General features: G+C 36.5%; 1 protein-coding gene across 4 annotated transcripts in view; it reads left to right on the plus strand.

The window, feature by feature from the left end:
- Window positions 1-13352, plus strand: part of LRBA (LPS responsive beige-like anchor protein) — a 367896-nt gene that overhangs the window by 42541 nt on the left and 312003 nt on the right. For all 4 annotated transcript variants that reach the window (XM_033513748.1, XM_015624023.2, XM_015624025.2 and 1 more), the window contains 11 exons: window positions 507-626; window positions 946-1092; window positions 1952-2149; window positions 2701-2834; window positions 4087-4195; window positions 4300-4452; window positions 5047-5215; window positions 6773-6852; window positions 8936-8998; window positions 10834-10931; window positions 13160-13252. In XM_033513748.1, coding sequence (XP_033369639.1) covers window positions 507-626; window positions 946-1092; window positions 1952-2149; window positions 2701-2834; window positions 4087-4195; window positions 4300-4452; window positions 5047-5215; window positions 6773-6852; window positions 8936-8998; window positions 10834-10931; window positions 13160-13252 — 1364 coding nt within the window. The remainder of the gene's footprint in view (window positions 1-506; window positions 627-945; window positions 1093-1951; window positions 2150-2700; window positions 2835-4086; window positions 4196-4299; window positions 4453-5046; window positions 5216-6772; window positions 6853-8935; window positions 8999-10833; window positions 10932-13159; window positions 13253-13352) is intronic.

The raw sequence follows: 13352 nt of genomic DNA on the forward strand, positions 1-13352 counted from the left end.
TGCTAATGTTTCTGGAACAACTGGTGTAAACATCTTGTGGGAGAACAGGCCTCCTCAGGAATTCCTTATCAGTAATCCCTTGCTGTAAATATGGATTCTGTTTGTGATAATTTGACATCCACAGCCTTTGAGAGGCTTTAGTCTGGAGCCATCCTTGCTCTTTGGAATGGCATTTGTAGTAGTCCATCATGCTAAGAGTAACCCAGTTCAGAACTTTACAAAATAGTTTAAGTATAAATTTGTTTCAGCAATGTCATAAAGATTTTCGGGGTTGTATGCCATAAATACCTTTTAAGCTCATGTGTGGAAAAAGTGGCATACTATCCTTTGACATAGCAATGCAAGAAAACTCACCAGTGACTTATTAATCTTTCCTACTTAAAATACATCTTTCAGTCTTAAATTAATTCACATAGAGTTGAATTTGTTCTTCCAAGCTCCTCTTGAATGCTTAAGCTAGTCCCAAGTGTTTATGGAGTTATATCAATTGTTTTTTTATTGTTTAGTGGTACATGGTGACTATTGTGCACATCTATAACCGCTGGAAGAACAGTGAACTCCGGTGTTACGTTAACGGGGAACTGGCATCTTATGGGGAAATAACGTGGTTTGTCAACACCAGTGATGTGAGTAATCCCTGGACACAAATGTCTATAGCTGATCATCTTGATGCATTGCATAGATATTCTTTGCCATTTTATTCATAAACCTCCCCCCATAAACATTTTATGCATTTTTAAAAAATGTTGAAATAAAAATGGTTACATTTTGGTAGGGGAATAAATTGTGGTTTTGTGCATCTCAGAACTTAATATTTGTTTCTGCTGAGACCCTCAAGTACTTGTTTATGTAAAAATATTCCCTGATGAAATGCATATTTTTTGCATGATTTGCTTGTGTAGCATGGATTAAACCCTGTTACTGGGTTCTGTTTTCTGTTTTCAGACATTTGACAAATGTTTCCTGGGCTCTTCAGAAACAGCAGATGCCAATCGAGTGTTTTGTGGGCAGATGACATCTGTTTACCTTTTTAGTGAGGCTCTCAATGCTGCTCAGATCTTTGCCATTTATCAGCTTGGCCTGGGATATAAGGTACCTTAGAATTGACTTTCCTTAGTTTAATTATGCTCAAGCTTTTTATGGTAGGTGTTAAGAGTGTTGTGACACCTCTGTGTCGTAAAAAAATTATCCTACAGTGTAATATTTTTATTAAACTTGGTTCCATGTTTCTTCTATAAGCCTAAGTAGGGCCTTACAAGCTACAAGTAAGCGTTAATTCAGTCTTGATTTCTTATAAAACAAAAAGAATGGTTCTTCTGTTTGCTTCTCAGAATTTCCATGTTGGTGGTTGGGAGAGGGAGAACACAACTGTTATCTCTGACGGGGTTCTCTTTTTCACTGCGGCTGAAAACTTTAGATCAGTTATAATGTATTTGTTTTAGAAATGTGGCTTTATAGTTGCTTGTGCTAGTGGGGTTTTTTTAATGCGTGAAGTCAGTGTTGAGGATTAGTTTTGTTGCAATGATTTATTATTTGTTTTGTCATAGCCTGAGGGGCACTAATTGAAGGCTGTTATTCCCCAGCAGCTGTACAAACATAAGCTAAGAAAGATGGTTCCTTTTCTGTCTGCTCCTCAATTATTAGTTCCTTCTGAGTGAACATTGCTGACAGTCCTGCTGTTTCCAGGCTGATGTGGTTCTTTTACATTTCCCGCTATCCTGGCAATGACACTCTTCAGGAGCCAAAAAAATTCTGCCATTGTAATGCTGTAAAATTGACTTTGAGTCTTATGAGCCTTTGGTGTTTAGTGAACCTTTCTTTATGAAATATGCTTGATTAAAGAAGCAATATTTTAATCACTTTCTGCAATAATTGTTCTGATCTGTATTGTCAGGGCACTTAGTCTAATTTTTTTCTCCTTTCCTTCCTAAAACTCTGCTCCCCAATCCAGGGAACGTTCAAGTTCAAGGCAGAAAGTGATCTCTTCCTTGATGAACATCACAAATTGTTGCTATATGATGGCAAACTCTCCAGTGCTATTGCTTTTATGTACAATCCAAGGGCTACAGATGCACAGCTGTGTTTAGAGTCATCCCCTAAGGATAACCCTTCTATTTTTGTTCATTCACCACATGCCCTCATGCTGCAGGTAAATCAACATTTTCATTGATTTCGAGGGTAAAAATGTTTTCTGTTTGAAAACCTAAAATCCAGTTTTATAGGGATTTTGATATGGAATTGCATACAGCTTGGGGTTTTTTGGGTTGGCCCTGCCACTGTTTCTTGAACTGAAGAGGACACAAAAGAATCGCAAGAAAAAGATTTATTCTGTGAATAAATACAAAGGCTGTGTTAGCTTTGAAAAAAAAATCCTACTTCCTCATTTCTAACATGTTCACTCCCATACAGATGTTCCCTATCTCCCATCCTTTGCCCTGTTATGAAATCCTTTTCTTCCATTTGCTTTGAACGCTGTCTCCTGTAGATTCACCTGAGGATCTGCACTCTAGATCTGTATCTAAAGCAGTAGGTCAGGCATACTGTGCATTTACTGTGACTGTGGCAGCCAGTTTGTTCCTGCTGTTTCTTTTTATTTGGTATTAATACAGTTTTTATATTGAAGAAATTAAAAAGTATTTTAACGAGCTGTGTATCAGATTCTGAAGGAGATTTCAAAATTTCTTTTTTCTTCTTTGTCAGGATGTGAAAGCAGTCTTGACACACTCCATCCAAAGTGCCCTGCACTCCATTGGAGGAGTTCAGGTGCTTTTCCCTCTCTTTGCACAGTTGGACTATAGGCAATATTCCTCAGACCACATTGATACAACTGTTTGGTGAGTGCATGTACTTGCAGTGTCCTGGGCTTTGTTCCTTTGAACTAAATTACCTATTGCTTTATCAGATGGCATAGTAGTTTGCATTGTCTTGTGCAGCAATGAATTATGTCTAACAACCAAAAGGTTACATGCAGGACCTCAAAGTGATGTACTTCTTTGCACCAAGTGTTCTGTGAAAGCTCACAGAGAATCAGAATGTACACATACTTTATACTTGACAATTTTTTTTTTTTTTGTGTAACAGAATTATGGATAATTCTCTTTAGCTTATTCCTGTAATGGAGAGAATTCACTGGGGAAGGTTTCAAGAGAAACTCCAGGAAGGGTGAATTTTTCAGCTACATGAAGTCATTCCTTGGAATTTTTCTTAGTTTTTTTTTTTTTTTTTAACCTTCAGATTTTTGGAAGATACTGTTACTTATTGTTGCTGCTAGGCTTTTCCTCTGGTTTGAGCTCTGTTTCAACACCATCCAGCTTATGAACGTCCAGCCACAGAAGCTGATGGAGCTACAAAGCTCCTAAATTAAAGGGCAGCAGTAAAAGCAGAGGGATTGCTTTTTAGAATTCTGGTGTAATTTGCTCTGATTCATTGCATTTGTAGTTTCATGACTGGTTAAAGATGATCTGTATCCATATTGTTGCATAGAAGGGATGGTCACAATATTCCTTCAGGTCATCTATTTGTGTCTGGGTGTCTCCTGAGCTGGCTCAGGCTTGGGCAGCTCTGTGGTAAGTTGGGGATTTGCTGCAGTTGCAAATTGGCCCAGCAATACAGGGGTTTTCTACTGGTTGAAGTCTTGATCAACAGGCACTAGTGCCTTGACAGGAATGTTCCCTCTGACAGCAGCACAACAGCAAAGCTGTGTCTAGAAAAATATTTGCTAATCTGATAGTTTAAGAAGTAGAATGGCAATTGTACTTGATCTTGCAGAAGTTTGTAATTGACACATGTAGCAGAGAGTAGTGCAAACTTAACTGTTGCCTTTTTGCAAGAATTCAGAAGGATTTTGCTTTTATATCTTATCTTAGAGTCCAGAATTTCAAGTTAGAGAAATAAGGTAAAGAAGCTTTTTGAAGCAAGCATTCAAAATTTAGTCTTGTTTTTTGTTTTAAAAATTCTGATTTATGTAACAGAACATTTACATAACATATATCTCTGGGTTGTGTGTTGGGAGTATTAATTTGGAAATAGCTTGTCTTTTTGTAACCCTTTAGCACGTTTTCCTTTACTCTAAACCATGTTTTCCAGTTCTACTTTATTGGCATTCATTATGGAGTTGTTGAAGAACTCTATTGCTATGCAAGAACAGATGCTTTCCTGTAAAGGCTTCCTTGTGATAGGATACAGCCTAGAAAAGGTAGGTCTTCTTTGATGTCTTACATTAATGTTGAAATTTTTTTTGAGTTAAATACTTTTCCTAGGCTGTTGCAGGGCTCTCCGTAATCAGATCATCTTTTGCAGTCTTCCAAAGCCCACGTTACCAGAGCTGTGCTAGAACTTTGCCTTGCCTTCTCGAAATACCTGAGCAATTTACACAATGGGGTGCCCCTGCTAAAGCAGCTGTGTGATCATGTTCTCCTGAATCCTGCAATATGGATTCATATCCCAGCACAGGTAAAACTGCTTATTCTTATCAATAAGGTGTCTTATAGTTGATTGATTTAGGAGTGTTAAAACTAACCATTGAGTCCAAAGAATTATGAGTTCTGGCTCCACAGCAGAAGTCATCCAAGAATTATCTACAGACTCTGCATATAGTTGATAAGTGTTGCAGATTCCCAGGGTTTTCTGGGAGTTGGGAAACTTGCAGTGTTCTGCAGACCAGAGTTGTGACTTTTGACCCAGAGTGGGAGGGATGTTTGGATGGATTAGTTGGGAAAAAATCAGCAATTTTTGAAGAGGAAATTATCCTTGTTGTCAGATCTTAAGTCTTGATATAAATTGAAAGTGAGTATTTTTGTTTTGGTGAATCTCTGTTTTCTGACAGTGAACAACTTTGATCAAAACTTGCCAGCTGAAACCTTCTTACCAGCACTGTACAGTTTGAGAAATGTAATGAAATTTTTCATCAGTTTGCAGAGGTTTTAAGACTATGCAGAGAAAATCTATTTCTTTAAGACATTTTGATAGATGAAACATAAGAATTCAGTTGTCTGAAGTGCTGCAATTCAGGTGTGATGGTTTTTGTTTTCCTGACTGTTGGTGTAGGTTCAGCTGACCTTGTACACTTACCTGTCGACTGAGTTTGTTGCCACTGTTAACATTTATGGAGCAATCCGGCGGGTTGGGACAGTTCTGTTGGTCATGCACACCCTCAAGTATTATTACTGGGTGGTGAACCCTCAGGATCGCAGTGGGATAACTCCCAAGGGCATAGGTATGTGTGTGTATATATATGGATATGTATATACTGATTTTTATTCTCACAATTTGATGTTAGTTTTAAAAAAGTTTTGGATACAATGTTGTGCTGGTTTTGTATTTCAAAATCATCCTTGCAAGTGTTTAGAATAGAGCTGTTGGTTCTTCAGAAATAATTACACTTCAGTGGTTACACTGTAACCACTGTAATTACTGTAACCAGTGTAATTACACTACAGTGTAACAGTGTGAATGATGTGCTTTTGTCTGTGAAAGTTTTTTTTTTCACAACATATAGGAAACTTTCTTCAGAAGTCATATCCTCTGTCATCAGACACCTGTGTCAGCTGATACTAGACAGAAGTAGTCAGAGAAATGGTATTGTGTTTTAACTGTAGAGCTGTGCCTGGGAATATGGTCTTTCTCTGTCATTTTTGTAATTTCAGAGAGAGAAGCAGGTGATGCAAGAGAGCGAGATGTACTAGGAGTGAGTGCTCCCTAGATGTGTCTGACTCCCTGCCCCAAACTTCTCAAAATGACCAGCCCTTCCTGTTAGAGGGCTGTAAGGATTGTTTTGTAGTATCTTGCATCCTTTAAGAAGCAAAGCATTGTGTTTTCTCTTTTTATTCTCTCATGGATTTACTTAGATTTGGAACTCATTTATTGAGCTTGAGGCAAGTGGATGAGTGGGATAGTGTTAGTAGTGCAGTTTAATGGCTTCTTTTGACTAGGCTGGTTTATACTAAAAATAGCTGTTCTTAAACCAAATATGCCTGTGGGCCTATACTTTGTAAAACCAGATGCATATGATCACTTTCATTCTTTAGATGGTTTACTTTTGTGTGATGATTAAAATCATGGGAACTGTGACCCTGCAGGCAAATGTAAAAACTATCCCCCAAAATGGATTTGCAACAGTTCATTTGCTTTCTGTACCAAAGCTTTTACTTGACTTTGACACTTGGTTGCACCTGTTTTTTTAACCTTGCTTCTCCTGGGAGCTACTGAGTGTTTGAGTATTTAAAATGTTTCCTTGGAGGTCTGCTTTATGCAGAGATGGCAGAAGCCAGTCCTTTTTGACTTTGAGTTAACAAATTAAGTCATGTCTTTCAAGGTACTCTTTATAAAATTGTAAAATTCATTGTAAAATTGATTTTTTTTTCTTTTTTGTATTTAGCTAACGTATAATAATGGCATGTAGCTCTTCCTTTGAGCTACGACAGAACTTTAAAAAAATCTATAAACTGCAAAAATTTTAAATCTGGGAATTCTGACATGAAGTTTTTGTATCAGTCTTATTCCTTGCATGAAGTTGGTTCATCATACTACAAGGAAACCTTAAAATCACCACAAATAGGTGAAGCCTTAGTGGAACCTCACTGATCAGACATTTTGATAATAAAAAGCGATAAAACACAGTACTGTTTTGTGGTCTGAAACAGAGGGTGAGAAGACTTAGAACTGTGCCTTCTTCATCCAGAAAATGCCTTTTATTTTTGTTTTTGAACATTGTGAAAATGCAGTGTATGCTAATAGCAACTGTTAATTTTATGTATCTACTTTCCTTTTGTAGATGGGCCACGGCCTACTCAGAAGGAGATTCTATCCCTCCGAGCATTTTTGCTGATGTTCATTAAACAGCTGGTGATGAAGGTAGGATAGTTTTAAGTTATGGTAGGATATTTGAGTTTACTTTCATCAAGAAATGCTTTAAACATGTTGAATTTTGTGATAATAAATAAACAGAAAAGCCATGTTAGATGCTTCTTCTTGTGGCTCTTGCCATGGACAGCAATGCTAAGGATGCATTTTTTTCACCTTTAAGCTGTTCTTATCAGAAGTGGAGCTGTTATTAGCTTGAATTAGCTAGAAATGTTTACTTTTGGGGAAACAAGTATTTAATTTCTTGTTGGTGTTTTTGGTTTTTTTTACATTAACATGATGAGCTACATCATAAGTGCCTAAAGACTAAAGAGCAGCATTTGCTGTTATATACTGTGGGTCAGTGAGACAGAGGAGGATAGGAAAGACTATCAATAATTGTCACAACTGTTTCTTGGACATTAGAGGAATATTGGAATTAAGAAGCTCTACTGCTTGTAGGCTCTTCATGACCCTCTCCTATCATAAGTTTTGGTCTCTTTTCTCCCTTCTGTGGACTGATTTTTCTTGTATTTGAACCTACCTCCCTTTTCCACTCTTCCCCTGTGTTGCTAATAGACCAGTGAGCTCTGCATGGAGCAGTAGCTACCAGAAAGGCTCTGCCCTTGACTCTTCAACTCTTTCTTTAAATTGAGTATGTTGCAATTGAAGTACCAGGGATATTTTAGCTATCAAACTCTAAAAGACTGTCATTGAGTTTTAGATTAATTCTTACTATATTTTTTTAAGTTTTCCATTTCTGTCAAAGGTTTATAACCTGGACAGTTTTGGATAGAATTTCACCATGTTTGTCATGGTTTAACCTCAGCTGGTAACCAAGTAACCAAGTACACAGCCACTTGTTCATGCACCCTGCAGTGGGATCAGGGAGAGAGTCATGAGAGCAAAAGCTTGTTGTGAGTTGTGATAAACACAGTTTAACAGGGAAAGCAAAAGCCACACACACAGGGAAAGCAGAATAAGGAGTTGATTTCCTGCTTCCCATGGGCAGGCAGCTCTTTAGCCATCTCCAGGAGAACAGGGCCCCATCATGCATAATAATGATTTGGGAAGACAAACACCATCACTCCAAACATCTTCCATTCCTTCTCCTTCCTCCTTCTTCATGATTGTCACATGGTCTGGAAGATCCTTTTGGTCTGCTGGGCTCCCCTGTACCAGCTGGGTCTCCTCCCACCCTCCCAGGCACCCCCAAATTCCTTGCAGTGTGGAAAGCAGAAAAGTCTCTGGCTCTGTGTGAGCCCTGCTTAGCAATAAAAAACTTCCCTGCGTTATCAACACTGTTTCTTTCACAAATCCAAACTACAGCTGTGTGCTGGCTCCTGTAATTAAATTCTGCTCCAACCAAAACCGGCACAACAACAAATAGAACATCCACTGAAAAAGGTTGAGGTTGATCCTTTGGCAGGTTTTCTATTCGTACATAGCTGTGCAAAATCCTTTTGGGAAACAAAAGGACTTGCTTTAAAAAATAAAAGCCCTAAAAGTGGAGAAGTCTGCTTTTGCCTACCCTCATCTGGTTCTTGGAAACAGTTATTTTTTATTTTATTTTCACAAAAAATACCTCAAGGCATATTGCTGGCATAGGTGCCATAAATGATTAAGATTTCTTCAAAGTTGATAGTAGCTGAAGATGGGCTTCTCTAGTGGAAAATAAGAAGCAAACATAGGTATGGGTATAGCTAAGAGGCTTATAATTAAACTTCCAGATCTGCTTTTGATTCCTTTATGCTACCTCAATTCAATTCTTCTATTAAGAGGAAGCTCTCAGTTTAAACTGACTGTTTCAATTAACATGTATTGCTATAACAATGTCATATACTATATTGCTATTTATCTTCTTTCAATGCCTGTGTTGAAATTGCCTTAAAATACTTTTATGGCATTCAGCGGGTGCTTTTGGGTGCAGGGAAGAAGCTACCTTGCAACTATGGAACTATTACAGGATCAAGCGAAAGCAGATTTGTTGTGTGGTACTTGCTTTGTGATATAAACATTTTTGTAACAATGTTTTTTTCTGGAAACAGCATTCTGTACTTGTAAGGTGATACTTAAAACTTGTTTGTTTTTAAAGGACTATGGAATAAAAGAAGATGAATTACAGGCTATCCTCAATTACCTACTTACTATACATGAGGTAATTTTTAATTTGGGGGATGTGTTTATGAAGAGTGGCATACTAGTGCCATTTGTGACCACCAAATGTTTGAATAATTTCAAATAAAACCTCCTTTATGCCACAAGATGGCTCTGCAGAGGAAGTATCAAACATTGTCCAATTCTTTAGAGTAGTGTGCTGATATGCCAATATTCTTGCAGTGATTTAAGCACTATGTTCAATGTTAGATTGAAGTTCATTAAACCAGTAAGCCAAAATGGTTTCTTATGTTGTTCTACAAACCAATTTACCAAGCAGAAAAACAGATGGTGAGACTGACTTTAAAAAAAAGTCAAAACCTTGTTTTAGGCTGTCTAAGTAATATTTTTTGTTTTGTTTTTCCACTCCTTTTTATTTTGCTTCTTAAATAAAGCAATAAAATTGAAAACATGCATTAAAAAAATAAAGATATATGTTAATGGCATCTAAGAGAAGCATATAAACTTAATTGGGAGAAAATGTTGGTTACTACTGTTACATCTGCATCTTCATATTTTAGCACCAGGAAAAGGCACTTTATGCCAGATGCAACATCAAAGACAAGGGAAATGGGGACATAAATCTAACTGATCTCATCTCTGTAAGGGTTCTTGAAATGGGTAAAATAAGGAATTAATTGAACTTCATTTCAAGCAGTCTAGTTTTGTTTTGTTTTTTTTTTTAATTTTGCTTACACCGATATTTTCCTTTAATTCTTTGTGCTGGTTACTACTACTTGGTACTATGCTAGTCAAGCAATTCTACTTTATGTGGGGAAGTGAAAAATAAGACTTGGTAACATCTAAGAGTGAACTAAAATTGCAGAAGCTTTATATAGCCTTCAGAATGGGATGTGATGTTTTTAATATCTTAGCAGTTTGCATGATCAAGTGCAAAAGATCCATGAATGCTGAATCCCACAATCTAACTGTGAATTCAGAAAAACATCAACAAAAAAGTAAAATGTAGCCTTCTCATGTGGCTAAATAGTGAGAGTGTCTGTGATGTCAGCTGATAATATCATCAGATGAACAGAGTTGTTCAGGAGGATATAAAACTGATTTTCTAATAGAGTATTAGAGTATTTGTTCAAAATACTCTAGAGTAAGGAATCACAGTATTTGTTCAAAAGTGTTGGACAGTGTTTTGTTTTATTATGTTTATTATTATTTATTATGTGTTTTATTATTTATTTAAAATAAACTTTTGTTTTAATGCTACAGAGTATGAGAAAAGACTCATTTTATTATTTCTTAGGTTATTTTTAGTTACAAAGAACTTGGAACACATTAATGAACTGTAGCTTAGAGTGCTTTAGACTAAAAGTATGGAAAAATTTATTAATCAGCTTGAATTACCCATTTAAAATATTGTCTGTGGCAGGTGGTAGTATTTTTTTCCTCATGGTTTGAACATTTCTCACTAGAAACTTTTCATTAAACACCACCCTGTGCCCCAGAAAATGTGCAGCAGTTTATTTGTAGCTCCTGTGCAGGAAAGGATTGGGAAATGCACATGCAAACAGAGGAGCATGTGTGTGGGAGGAAGTAACATAGTCTAAATTTCCATTTCCTATAAAATCCTTACATCCCAGATATTTATCATCACTGATATATCACTTTTCACCCTAAACAATTAAGTATATATTTGGTAATGTTTTCTCCTGCACTTGCCTTTTAGAGCTATCGTTCTTTTGATCCTGGCCAAAGTTACTTGGTCCTTAGTTTATCATTAATCTCCACATACTTTTGAAATATTTTGTAGTGGTTCTTTTAGTTAAAATAGTGTTCTAGTGTATGTGTTGTGAATACAGATTTGTACCTTTTATCCAACAGGATGACAATTTAATGGATGTCCTGCAGTTGCTGGTTGCTCTGATGTCAGAGCATCCTGGTTCTATGATCCCTGCATTTGATCAGAGGAATGGATTACAGTAAGTTCAAATTTTCTAAGTGGGAAAAAGGAAGTAGTGTTTTGGCCATACTGTTGCTTGCAAGAACTCCCATGAAATTCTGAATGGTTCTCATCTGTGTGTGTATTGCAATCATAGACTCCTCATTCATAGACTCCTCATCCTGGGAGATTTTTGGGTCCAGGTGTTCATTTTGACAAGAGGTGCTGGTGGATTTATTATCAATGAGGTGTTTTTTTTTTAATGTTTCCAAGCTGTCAGTCACACTTAAATAGGGAGTGATCCATTTCAGTCTGTGCATTGATGTCTTCATCTACTGGTGCTCTGTCTTCAGCCCCCAGTTCTTACAGATGTTTTAGAAGTAGATGGGGCCTTACAAAAATTGATTCAGATGTCTTCTGATCCTTGTTAGTTTTCTACCCCTTTTTTTTCTCCTGTGGGACTTTTCCAGAAAAACTTTTTATTTGTTTTAAAGTAGCACTTGGTGCTTTGCACTGTTCACAATCTTTTTCCTAACAAACAGAAAAATAGTGTTTAATGCTATTGTGAGAGAGAAGTAGGGGAAGTAGCAAATTCTACTCTACAAGTAGAAAATCTGCCCAAGGAGCTAAGTTATGACTCTGATTTTGTCTTGTGGCTCTCAGGGGGTGGTCAAAGTATTGAACTTTCCTAATTTAACAGAAACCTGCCTGAACATAGTAGGGAAAAAAAATGGTACAGGCAAACAAATGTAAGAACAATTCCTAGAAGGAACTGGGGAGGTGGGGAATAATAATTTGCTCACTGTGTAGAGGCAGAGTCTCATTTCATACATTTAGTTGCATGTATTGGTTAACCCTGTTTATACATATATTTTTTCCAGTTGCCCTTTCTCAAGAGACTGCATTCAAGCATGTTTGTAATTGTTTTCTCCCCTTTTAGTGCTAGACTGATATTTTTTTTTTAACAATTTTGATCAGATTTGATTTCATTTGTTTGGTAATGTATTACGTATGGGAAACTCATAACCTCTAAGTAATAAGGTATTTGAATAACACATTGGGTCTCCAATGCAGTGCATTTGGTTTTATTTAACAACTAGCAGTAGGTGCCTTCTTTTTTGTTAACAAGTATATGAGCAAGTCAGCATGAATAGCGAGTCCACAGCGAGAAATCACTTGGTTTTCCTGTCTCATTTGTTACACTCCTTGCTCCGGTATTGTCTCCAGTCACTTAATGGATTGTTTGTATGCTTCTTGATACCTCTACTTTTTGCAATTAAGGCATGATAACCTTGAAATTTAAAAATAGTTTTCCAAAGCTTTATAAATATTTGAAGTCTCTTAAAATAAAAAATGTTAAGTAACCAATCTAGTGTGGGGGGAAAAAAAAATGCATTTTCCCCATGCAATTAGAAAACCCTGATAGTGTTCTGTAAAGAAATGCAGATATATGGATTCTATTGCTTGAATGGCCAGTGCATCATAGGTTTGCTTATTTGTTTCCTTCTATAGTTTCTGTGGTTGCACCATTCTCCAGGATAAATTATTTGTTCTATGTAACTGTTTTTTAATCACCCATAGGTTTTTACCTTTAATTCTGGTATAGAACTATTTATTTATTTAAAAGTTGTTCTTTTTGGTCTTAATTCAGGTGTCATAAGAATTATTTTTGAGCATATAAAAATAAAAGCACTTAACTATTGATGAGTGCTCAGTTATGGATAAGGTCTAAAAACTTGGAAGTCCTTTGAACTCTTTAAAACTTGAAGATCTAAAATGCCGTGCTGTAACATGGAATAGTTTTGGAAAGGCTCTCCAAATTTATTTAAATGAGGTAGATTTTTTTCCTACCCCCTAGTGAAGTGATCCAAATTTCTTCAAAAAATTTATCATAACCTATTTATAAAGGGTAAGTACTGTGCCTTCTGTTTCAATATGATTCCATGGAACATTTGGAAATGAATATTTTCTTTTTTCAAAGAGAGCTTAGTAGTCCACATAGATAAGTTAAGTCAGATTTCACAGATTTAAAGATCTGTTGAATACTATGAACCAGAGTCCACCTAGAATCAGATAGTGATGTGGCCCGAAGCACTTGACTGTCTAAAAAGTAAGTGATGAAAGAAATTGGATGTAATTGATAAATACATTTAGATGTCTTAAATTTTTCTGAGAGGTTTACAAGCACCAAAAGCCTGCATTTGTAATAATAATATTTGTAATAACAAATTCCCATTGACATAAGACCAATGTGTTTTCTCCACTTAGGGTTGTCTACAAGCTTTTAGCATCACAAAGTGAAGGCATCAGGGTGCAAGCTCTGAAAGTGATGGGATATTTCTTGAAGCATCTTGCTCCGAAGTAAGTACTGATTTGGGTCTTAAAACTAAATCTCACAAGGAAGGTAGGTATTAAGGTAGGTTGTGACACAGACATTCTATATGTTATTTTGGGTATAAAT

The sequence above is a fragment of the Parus major genome, chromosome 4 (assembly GCF_001522545.3).
Source record: "Parus major isolate Abel chromosome 4, Parus_major1.1, whole genome shotgun sequence".
Taxonomy (NCBI): Eukaryota; Metazoa; Chordata; class Aves; order Passeriformes; family Paridae; genus Parus; species Parus major.